The 12277-nt window shown below is 37.4% G+C and overlaps 1 protein-coding gene across 5 annotated transcripts in view; it reads right to left on the bottom strand.

Annotated features, from left to right (window-relative positions):
• Nucleotides 1-7: 7 nt before the first annotated feature.
• Nucleotides 8-12277, bottom strand: part of LOC127806057 (formin-like protein 13) — a 37492-nt gene continuing 25222 nt past the window's right edge. For 2 of the 5 annotated variants that reach the window (XR_008024324.1, XR_008024325.1), the window contains 4 exons: nt 6018-6086; nt 5855-5921; nt 2115-2536; nt 1710-1913 (listed from right to left, as the gene is read on the bottom strand). Coding sequence is in view for 1 of the 5 variants with exons in the window: in XM_052343046.1 (XP_052199006.1) it covers nt 2355-2536; nt 5855-5921; nt 6018-6086 (318 nt within the window). In the remaining 4 variants the exon portion in view is untranslated. Of the gene's footprint in view, nt 1120-1709; nt 1914-2077; nt 2537-5854; nt 5922-6017; nt 6087-6182; nt 6253-12277 lie in introns of those variants that run through there. The other 3 variants (XR_008024326.1, XR_008024327.1, XM_052343046.1) reach the window with 3 other exon arrangements.

Here is a 12277-nt window from a genome sequence, read left to right as displayed (position 1 = left end):
AGCCAAAACACCTCCATTTTCTATAAGCACGTGTCCAGAAGTTGAAACAATAAAGAATGCAACGGGATTTATGGGATTCAGTATTGGGATTGTGGTGGGGAAGGGAAGAATCATTTCTACCAATCTTCTCTTCTCTGCTGCAACTCGTTAATTAATAACCAGGAAAATATGTAAATGCAAAAATGCCAGACCGTCGACGGCACGTGACCTATGTCTTGCTCATGCACAAAAAAGATTTAGCACCGAATCCCAATATAAGATTTGAGAACTTTGATGCAGTGCGACCATCCACCACCACCACCACCGACGTGCAGCTACTGTGACAGTCCACCCCCTTCTCCTGATTTGTCTTTTTTATTATTATTATTGACACTGCCACCGCCAGCCACTGCATCGCCCCTCAAAAAACAATTTTTGCTTGCTGAACCATATTTGTCTTCTTTACTGTAAAATAAGTAAACAGGAATAGCCCGAAAGAAGACTCCACTCCAGTTTAGACAGGCTAACTCCTCCTCCAGGCTCCAGATCTATCTTCTCCTGTACCCATCTTTCTCAAATAATTTTCTTAATTTCTCATCCCAATAACATTATCTATATGATACTTATTACTTAATTAATTTATAAAAGTACACTTAAAAATAAAATAATACAAAACATAATTCATAAATAGAATAATTTTAACATTGAAAGATAAAAATAAAAAAATAAAAATCTTAAAAGAGAACATAATAGATGGACTCCATGGTCAAATTTTACAATAAGAATTAAGAAGAGCTAAAGATTAAAAAGATTTTATCTTTATAACAAAAATCCTAAATGTAAGAAAAATTATATGTATATACTTTATACATTAAAATAAACTTTTTTTTTAAATATATGTAGGTGTGAAAAACCTCATACCCCTTTCGACCCACCCATCATCATCAGGCGGGGAATCTTTTAATCCATTGGAAAAATTTATGGACCGACACCCTATGGCCCAAAAAATAAATGAGACACTCAAAATATTTACCACTCCGAATTAGATAAAAGAATTACCTCGGCCCATAACCCCGCAAGACATTGCGCCCAATAATGCACTTACAGCATACCCCACCAACACATGGAAATTATGTAGACCTGTAATAGCAGGACAAGACATGATGCAAGAAGTGAAATCATATCACATTCTCCATTTAACAATTATTTCGAGTCCTTCACAACAAAAAGAAAAAAGAGTTATCCCTCCCCCACCAAAACACCTCATAAGAGCCATTTTCTCGTTTTGAAAATGTTTCCGAAATGTTTCCTATTCTCGTTTCGAACCCTATTTATGTCTATTTTTTTAAAAAAAATGTTCGTTTCCACGTTTCCGTTTCCTATCGAAAACGTTTTCCATTTTCATTTCCGTGCAACATAACCTCCCCCCCAAAAAAAAGTATAAAAATATGCGACATATCATATTAAAAGTTAGAATCATGCTAGATGTACAACTATTTTGTACATCTTGAACTACATAAAGAGGTATTATGACCAAAATACCCTGCGCCTCACATGCGCCTCATGAGGAACCTTTTTGTCATTGGTACACCTTTATGTAGACCAAAATGTACACAAAGGTGTACCAATAACATTTACCTAAAAGTTAACATATGAGAACTTAAAATACCAACGGGTTAAAGAAAAACTTGTCAAACTAAAATTTGCTCCCATGAGACCACTCTCCAAAAGAAAAAAATATTGCTCTATCATTGTCACAAGAAAAAGAGATTACAATCTACATGTTAACCGTAAAATTTAGGGAAAGAAAACTCACAGAAGTGAGACAGAAAGAAAGAAATCATATTTTCCCTTAGTTGGATATGTCTGGCAGTTTGTCAGTAACAATTTACATGTTGCCCAAAGGGGAAAAGATTGCATGGATTCCGCACGCGCTGCCATAGTGCCATGAGAAAAAACAGAAGAAGAAGAAGAATAAAAGTTTATAGAATTATCAAAAAGAAGAGGCTAAGTGCTCGTTTGACTGCAATTTCATTTTCAGTTGTTCACAAAATTTTAAAAACAAAAACAGAAAATTGAAAACGAAATTACAGTCAAATGACTCATAAGAAATGACATTTCAGAATTAGCCATACCTGTTCACACAAGGAAGACACTCTAGGCTTCTGCAGATTGTGGTGTCATTTACAACTCTACTACTACATCTCAGATTTCTCTGCACCCAAATGTACAAGCTCCTCCCACCTGTGCTATTGCTCCGGCTTCCCTCTGCATTTATTTTTTCTAAACCCCCTTGCCTTGCAGCAGAGGAGAATAAAAACTTTTATTCGTAGAGAAGAGGAAGAGTACTACATGGAGAAACGTGTGACACTAAACTAATCGACAGTTTTGGTTGAAGAATTTAACAAGTGTTCGAAGTTTGATTGTGGAGGATTTTTTTTCAACTTCTCAGTTTCTTGTTCTTTCGCTGCTTTCTTTTTCTCAAGCTCAAGCTGCTTGAGGTTTTCCTCGTGCGCACGATTGAACATTCTGGTAAAGTTGAGTAGAGTTGAAACAACTGCAAGATAAATATCGAAGTTCAGTTCAGTAAACAGCGTAAGGAGCAATTGTTACTGTCAAACCATCATTGAACAAGAAAAGTTGGTACAGCTTTCGGAACAACACAAAAGTTCAAAAAACAAAGTTCTGTTTGTAATCATAAAAAATTAGACATTTAGAGGTGAAAATGAAGAACACCCAGAAGTTTGGTCTCTGTGCTCAAAAAGGATTTCATGAATGTTCACAATCTATACTTAAAAAAGACATGGCTGGTGGAGCAGTATGGGGGCGAAGAAAGATGAGTTGTCTACATTATGGTACTTGATTGGATGGAGATATATGCAAGTTATCCGCATGTACTTTACGTGTAAGATCAAAATAATGACGTGCTTTACATATCAGCGAGATATCCAGTTTTTTCCAACATTCAGGATCAGCTCCGCTATTCATAGATTTTTTTCATTTTTCATCTCTCAGGAAAGGTGTTCCTACCAATGTTGGTGTTCTTAGAAAGTCTCAGAACATATCAATAACAATAATTGAATACTTTTCTACCAAGTTCTTTGATTCTTGCCCTTTCCCTTGCAATCGAAATCTTTCGTGGAAAATTTCAATTCTAGCTCCAATTAGCAGAGGGAACCCAAAAAACATTTAAGCAGTGAGCAACCAGTAGCTAAAAGAAAATCATAAAATACAGCATGACGACATTCAGAAACTACAGTTACAAACAGCTCCAACTGGCATCACCTAAAAATCATTGGGTCCTTTTCATGTTTCTCTTTTTTGCAATTTCAACCTCCCCTAAAGCCTACGCATAGAAAACCTGTCATACTTCTTAAGTGATTATTATATAAATAATTATATCCTCAAAAACACAATCTCTATTTGGATGTCAAATTCTTTTATTCTTTGTGTCCAAATCCAAATAATTTAACAAAATTTATCCAAACAATGAATTTGAAATTTCAAATTCCAAATGATAAGGTCAAATGCCCCCCTCCTATCAAAATGCACCCAACATGTCTATGCTGAAAGGATTGATTTTAGATCAGCGGTCTTTGGTAGTGCACCCTAGTGGAAGGCATAAGTTACTTTCTTGGCCACTATAACTTGAATTCAGAAGCTACAGTTTTACCATGGTTTTTAGCAATTTGGAGCTAATCAGATTGATCAACAAGAGTAGTCAGTGTGAATGGCATGTTTCTTCTAAGTAATCTGGTGTGTTTACTCACACGGTATCATACTCAGCAAATCAGGACAAAAATATTGAGTATGAAAATAGCAGGAAACATTCTTCACAATGGAAACAAAATGCTGGGATCCGGGGGGGGGGGGGGGGGGGGGGGGAAAGAAAGCAGAATGATACAGGCAAAATTGAAGGAATGAAGTCATTTGTAAGGAGTTTTTTTTCTTTTCTTTTCCAAATTATGCATTAATTTGCTTTTTCCATAGACAAAGTCAGGCATGTGAGCACCCACACTAATAGAACGTGTGATAGTTTTCTACTAGAGGATTTCATATAAAAGAACCTAACAAATTTTCACCAATGTTTTATATTGTGTTGTGTTTCCATATTGTACTTGTTGGTTTCACCATGTCAACTAAGTGATGGAACACAACTATAACAATTATCTTCATTCACCACCATCTCATGAAACTTCTCCATATGAAGATGGTGTTGAAACTTCATTTCATCATTACTCCACCAGGGAGATATTATTCACTGCCGGTCCCAAGCCCGGATAAAGGAGGAGGGTTGCGTTAGGTAGCCGACAGCCAGCATAAAACTTAGTCGGATCCAAATATGAATTCTAGACAAACTATCTGTTGGGATATAACCCACATAGAAGTCTAGAATTAATGTAACCAACCCCACATAGTGGGATAACGGCTGGATATGTTGTTGTTGTTTGTTTTATATTGATTCACCGGTAATATGTACCACGAGTTTGAGGTTTGAGAGAATTATGAACCCACAGGCTAAGAACACGCATGATATTTTCTGTTAGAGCATTGCAAGCATTGTTGTTAAAATCCCGATTTTACTCGTACGATTTTACGCTTCGGAGACCCCCAAACGATTCAAATCCCATGTAAAATCTTATTCAGGGTAAAATCCTATAATATCTCAATTTTAGGTGTACAATTTTACAATTTTACGCTTCAGGGACCACCAAACGATTTTACGCTTCAAGTATAAATTGCAACTTAAATCTAATGGAGAATATTGAAATCATCCTCTAAAGAATTTTAAGCTATATTTTGCCTCTAAATTGCCTATACCAACATGTTTGTTTTGAGTTATATTTTGGAAGCATCATCTTTTGAGTTATAATAAGAAATAATCAGGTTATTAAATGATATTAATTTATTTTTTATAAAATTATGTTATTATAAACATATATTTATAAAAATTAAATGATATTTTTAATTGTCTCTAAAATCTTACGATTTTACAATTCGATTTTATGAACCCTTTTTCGATCCCACTTAAAATCCTGATTTTAACTACCTTGATTACAAGTATTCATTTCCTTATTCTTCTTGTTCTTCTTCTACCATCCTAAATAACCACCAGAAAGCAATAACATCCCATGCCATAATCAACTGATCACTCTAGTACATCTAACTTTCGAAATCCCCAAGAACTCCACCAAACTTCCAATCTTCCAAAAAATGTATACTTCAAAGGAAGTTGCATCTCCAGGCTATATTTCTGTATATGCAGTCTCATAATTGGAGGAAAGTTTTTCTAAACAAGCCTTAGAAAAAGAACAGTGAAGAGAACAAAATCAGCCAAACAAGTTCAAATTTTCTGAAAACAATTCAAGTTCCAATAATTAAAGCTACTGGAGACCAACCCCCAAGGTTGAATCTATTATGCATTTGGGACAATTATTTAGGTTGCATATTCTTCAGATCCCCAGAATTGCTGAAATAGAGATGGAACACTTTGTTATACTTACCTCAGTAGCACAAGCCCATGTACACCTGTATTAAGTTCCTATTTCTAGCTGTTATATCCCATGTATGGATCTTAATCTTTTATATTAAACACTAGTTCAGTTTCAATGTTATATATCTCTATACATGAGCAGGGTCATTGAAACTGCCAAAGCAGAATAGGACTGAATAAGCCAGCAATAATGAGGCTGAGGCATTGAAGTTCAGCTACTAAATAAGGCCAGCAATTATGAGGTCGAGGTGTACAACTTCAGTGTAAAAACAACAATACTATCATATTAATTATTTCTCACATCTTTAAATTTTCTCTCCCTTCCATTAGAGCATCCATATACACTTAACAATTTTCTGAACAGCCATATATGACAATTACCTTGCTCAAATGTGCAACGACATGGATCTTCACCAAAGTAAAGAATCAAAGCATCAACACTTCTACCCTGTAATGAGACCAGGGATAGAGAAATGTTAAGAGTAGGAACATCAATATGTGGTGAATGTTGTCATATTTTTTGAAAGAAAAGGTAGAGGCATACCACCCCAGAATAAAGACAAGCCAAAGACCTCACTTCAGCTTCAGCAGAAGAAAGGAATTCCTTTAAACCCTGAGCAACAGATAAAAAGCCATTAGTTGTAAGTGGATAGAGATATGTAAAATAGCATAAAGATGTAGCAATAAAATAGTATAAGCTGGGAATCACCTCTAAAGTCAATAAAAAGAAAAGGTGAGCCCCAATAACCTATGAACCTCATTGTTCTGCTCAACTTTATCTAACATGGCATGCAACCCCATCCCAGCCAAAAATAAAACACCACAAAAAATCAATAAACAAATAACAGAAGAAGTTAGGCAGTTAGTAAAGGGCGTCCCCAGTGCACGAATCAAGTAGGTAACCTTGTTCTAGATTTTAACTGAATTAGATAGCAAATTCTATCAGAAACTACATAAGAATTTTTGCTTAATTGGTTCCAGGAATGCAAACCTAATACATTTTCAATGGTGTAACTGAACGAGATTGGTTCAATTAGTAAGCCACAGGTGGTTTGAAACACCATGGGAATTTATAACTATTTGACAAAAAAATTTATCCTGCCTCCTGCTTAGGAGCGCAAAAGGTAATTTGCATTTAAACCTAAAAATTCATAATAAATGTCAAGCAACCAGGAAGAGACCTCATATAGGGGAAACTTTTAAAGCATATACCCCTTTCATATATCTGATGTTTCTTGTCTCTGTCTATATCATCTTTATATCCCAAATCATCCTTAGTAGCCCTGAAAAGTTTATATCCCAACAGAGATGACATGGCAGGAATAATAGGATTCATTGGTAATGTAATGTGGCCAGGTTTCTTCCTACTTGTGTTAGCATGTGGGTGAGCCTACATGAAAAAAATACTCTAAGATCTATAGCAAAATATGTACTCATATAACCAAATAATAGAAATTTTATATGTTTGTAGGTATCAGAATGTTATTTACCCTGCAAGGAGTAATTCTAGAAGATACAACAGAAAACAAAGGCCAGTAATGTGGATCAAGGATGTGGGAAAAGAAATATGGCTCCTGATGAAGGACCAAGTCACTGCCCAAACTGAGTAAAAGGTTTAGAAACAAAACCCTAGAGAAGAAGTGACAAATCACTCCCTGAAATCAGTAAAAAATAATAAAAATATGAACTCATAGCATAAAACAAACAGAAAAATATTTGTTCTGTTGCAAAAGATACAAGAGGACAAAAGAAGACCTATAAGAACATGAATCAAAGTTGTGGAGCAAATATGACTTTGAATCAACTAACAAGCCACTGACCGAAGTGGGAAGGTCAAACTGAACCCCACTGTATTAGTAACTGTAGAAAATAGGAGTAAACAGTGAAAAATCTCTTATTCACTTGACCATGTGCAAGGGAATACATTCCCTATTAATAGGGAAGAGGACTACAACTATTTAAGAAACTATAAACAAATGGAAATATAATCTATACACTATACAAGGAAACAAAATATTCAACACTCTCCCTCAAGTTGGTGAATGAATATCGACAATTCCCAACTTGCTTACAAGTTCTTTAAACCGCCTAAGAGGTAAACCTTTGGTGAGCAAATCAGCTAGCTAATTTTTTGAGGGAACAAAAGACAAACAAATCTCTCCAGCATCTAGCTTTTCTTTGATGAAATGGTGATCAATCCCAACATGCTTAGTGCAGTCATGTTGCACCGGATTGTGTGCAATATTGATTGTTGACTGGTTGTCACACATTAACTTCATAGGATAATGACCAAGTATTTTCAAATCACTAAGCACAATTTTCAGCCACAATAATTCACACAATCCAAGGGTCATTGCCCTAAACTTTGCTTCAACACTAGACCTAGCCACAACCCTTTGTTTTTTGCTTCTCCATGACACTAGATTTCCCCCTAAAAACACATAGTAATCGGTAATGGACCTCCTATCAACAAATGAACCATCATAGTTAGCATCAGTGTATCCCCTGACTTCCAACTTCTACCCTGACTTAAACAATAGACTTTTTCCAAGTGTTGATTTTAGATAGCACAAAATCCTCCATACAGCTTACATATGCTCTTCAATGGGACTATGCATGAACTGACTCACCAAGCTAACAACAAAAGCTATGTCAGGTCTGGTGTGAGATAAGCAAATCAACCTTCCGACTAGCCTTTGGTATCTCTCCTTATCAATTAATGGACTGTCATTTGGTCCTAATTTTTTGGTTAGGATCCAAGGGAGTATTTGCTGCCCTTCCACCTAGCAATCCAGTTTCTTCCAATAAGTCCATAGTATATTTCCTTTGGGAAAGAAATATACCCTCATTTGAGTATGCAACCTCTATTCCCAAGAAATACTTGAGCCTACCAAGGTCTTTGATGTCAAATTCTCGGGCCATATTTCCCTTTAACAATTTATGTTCATCCTCATCATTGTTAGTAACAATTATGTTATCGACATAAACAAGTAAGGCTATTAGAGTACCTTTCTTTGAATGCTTTATAAATAACGTGTGATCTCCTCTACTTTATCAATACCCCATTGCCTTCATAGCCCTTGAGAACTGATCAAACCAAGCTCTTGAGAATTGCTTTAATCCATATTGAGCTTTCTTTAATTTGAAACATAACCTGAAACTTCATTAGGAAAATCAGGTGGAGGGTGTCTATAAATACCTCTTCCTCCAAGTCACCATAACAGCTAGTCATATCAACTCCCTGCCATAACAGCTAGCCAAAGATAGGAGAATCCTTACTGTAGTCATTTTTGCCACGACTGCAAATGTCTCCAAGTAATCTATGCCATACATTTGAGTATAGCCCTTAGTAACTAATCAGGCTTTGTATCTTTCCAATGTACCATCAGCATTGTATTTCACATTAAACACTCATTTGCATCCTATCAGTTGAACCCCTTACCCCTTTCGATCTAGGCACCATTTCCCAAGTATTATTCTTTTTTAAGGCCCTCATTTCTTCCTACATAGCTTGTACCCAATGCTGATTCTATAATGCCTCATCTATAGTCTTAGGAATAGCTACGGAATCAAGGGAGGTCAGAAAACTTTTGCGTTTCAAGGACAATTTGTGATAAGAAACAAATTTGGCTATAGGGTGTTGTGTACAACTCTTCACACCTTTTCTAACAGCAATACGCAAATCTAGGTCTGAGTTTTCAGGGTTAGAACAATTTATAGGGTTGGGCAATTAAAATGTTCACTGAGTTCCAAACCTGGCCGAGGGGTAGATGATGGATCCTGCTTAGCACCTGGATTAGGTTGTTCCTTCCTTTTATACACATATGGTGAGCCTTTGAACCGCACAAGAGATATCGTTAGCTGAACAAAGATTGGAGGATCAAAAGAAGGTTCCAAGTCTCCTGAACCTGCTATCATAGGATTAGAATAAATAGGAGAATTAGAAGAGTTAGGATTCAAAGAAGAATCAAGTTGTTAGGGCTGAGACTCTTCTAGAATAGGAAGATCATGGTAAACAGAAACACTCTCCCCATGAGGACCAGAAGTAGGGACCTTGAAGAAGGATTGATTTTCAACAAAAGTTACATCTTTAGATACAATGACTTTTCGAGTAGGAGAATGATAGCACTTGCACCCCTTTTGAGTAGGAGAATAGCCAAGAAATACACACCTAAGGGCTCGAGCATCAAATTTGTCCCTGTGATATTTAGACACATGGACAAAAACCACACAATCAAATATCTTAAGAGGGAGAAAAGTATGCAAACCAATTTATGGAAAGTGAGTAGAGAGATAGTGAAATGGGGAGAGTTGATTTAGGACTCTCAAGAGAACCCTATTGATTAAATAGGTTGTCGTTAACACTGCTTCACCCCAAAAGGTTTTCGGAACTGAATGATGGTGCAAGAGAGCTCTAGCAACATTTAGGAGATGCCTCATCTTTCTCTCAGCAACTCCATTCTTCTTGCGAGTTTCCACACAAGAGGATTCATGAACAATCCCCTTTTGTTGGAAAAAAAGATTAAGATGATGGTTGAAATAGTCCCTTGCATTGTTAGTCCTAAATTTTTTAATAGAAATCCCAAATTGAGTGAGAATCATTCTATGAAACAAGGGTAGAATGTTGCTGATAGCTACTTTGTCTTTGAGTAAGTAAACTATGTCATTCTAGTGCAGCCATCTATAAAGGATACAAACCATTTGGCCCCAGAACAATTAAGAACTCTAGAAAGCCCCCACACATCAGAATGCACTAAAGAAAAGGAGACAAGGAAAGTTTATTACTAATAGCATAAGGCACCCTATGGTGTTTGGACAATTCACACACATCACAATGAAGCATACTGATATCTACCCCTTTAAACAAGTCTGGAAACATAGATTTTAACAAAAAGAAAGGAGGATGACCTAATCTAAAATGGTGAAGCCAGATAGTGGATTGAGTGGAAGTATGTAGAGAGAGGAATGACCTAAGCTAGGATGATCTCTTGCAGGTGGCTCATTGCTCCCTTGTAGGTAGTACAACCCATTAAGTGCCTTAGCAGCACCAATCATCTTCCCTGTGGCTAGGTCCCGAAACACACAATCATGAGGTGAGAAAATTACACAGCAATTAAGGCTTTGGGCAAGCTTGTGAACTAAAAGTAAATTGGTGGAGAGGCTAGGCACATAAAGTACTTGTTGGATAGGTAGAGATGGGTTTAAAAATACCTTTCCTTGCCCAACTATAGGGATAGCTTGGCCGTTAGCAACTGTAATTTTTTTGGAGCTAGATATTGGTTCAAAGGTCTCAAAGAATTTTATGTTAGATGTCATGTGATCGGTGGCTCTAGAATCTAAGACCCAAAGATTATTCCTAACTATATATGAGGCATTAAAGGACTCAGAATTAAGGCACACACATGCTTGAGCCAAAGAGCAATCACCTTGAAGAGTCCTTAAGAAGGACTTTAGTTTCCCAATTTCTTCTACATTCAGTGTAGGCTGATCTTAGCCTTTCTGAGTTTTCATCCATACATCCTGCATTTTGTTAGTCATCATAGCAGAAAATACCAATAGCCACCGGGGCAAGAACGCTTCATTTCTAAACAGATCTTGAAGAAATAGATTCGCAACGAGGTCACAGCAACTCGCCGGAAATAACACCACCACCTCCTCAATCTAGGTCAGTGACGTTAGAGATCGGAGATGGGCGTAGAAAAACAACGAGGCCGATAGGAGTAGCAGTAGCTGATGGAGTTGTAGCGGTGATGAAGGCTGAAGGATGTGGCGATGAAGGCCGACGGAAGTGGCAGCCAAGAAGATGGAGTTGATGGATGATGTGCGACACCGAAGATGTGAAGGCGACAGTTGTTGGATCTGAGGGACGACAGCCGATAGAGGGGAAGTGGTGGCCTAAGGACGGCAATGGCCAGATCTGACACGAAAATGATCGGATCTAATGATAGCGGCTAGTTTGGCACAGTGATGGGGTAGATCTGGGCGTCGGCTATCAGAGAATGGAGGATGACGGTGACTGAAAGTAAACCTGGATAGAGGCAGCGCCTGGCCGAAGAAGGATTTGGTTGGCTGCGAATGCAGGCAGTGACGAAGGGTCGGTCGCAGGTGAGCACATGACGGTCGATGGGAAATCTGACGGCCGCGGGTTGAAGGCGGTGAACCGACGAGGATGGAGGTTGGAGACTCTGCTCTTGGCGCTTGACGGAAAAAACTCAGATCCTAAGCCTAGATCTAAAGACGAAAGCCACAAAGGCTGCGATGCAACCGGTGGCGGACTCAACTTCCAGATCTGGCAAAGGATCGACGGTGATAGCAGCCGCCCTCAAATGTCAAAAGCAGGTCTGGCGGCAGCAACTTCGACTGTAGGAAATAGAAGTCAGCAATGGCAATAAAGGCCAAAAAACCCGGCTATGAAGGCCGGAGAAGCAACTGGTCGCAGCAAACAGACGGCAATGAAGGCCAAAGAACCTAGGAGCTTAGCTCTGATACCATGTAGAAAATAGGAGTGAACAGTGAAAAATATCTTATTCACTTAACCATTTGCAAGGGAATACATTCCCTATTAATAGGAAAGATGACTACAACTATTTAAGAAACTATAAACAAATGGAAATATAATCTATACACTGCACAAGGAAATAAAATATTCAACAGTAACAAGTCATTTGCCCAAACAAAGTAGAGTTATTAAAGTGAACTCCTGCAGCCTATACCATGTTCAATGATAGTCTGTTGCATTGACATAATCTACCATACATGTCTGTCACAATAAAAATATTTTATTTTTATGAAGCATATATTTAT

Source organism: Diospyros lotus, chromosome 7, assembly GCF_014633365.1.
Source record: "Diospyros lotus cultivar Yz01 chromosome 7, ASM1463336v1, whole genome shotgun sequence".
NCBI lineage: Eukaryota > Viridiplantae > Streptophyta > Magnoliopsida > Ericales > Ebenaceae > Diospyros > Diospyros lotus.
Note: the sequence above shows the minus strand (reverse complement) of the source record. Positions and strands in the feature narration are given on the sequence as shown.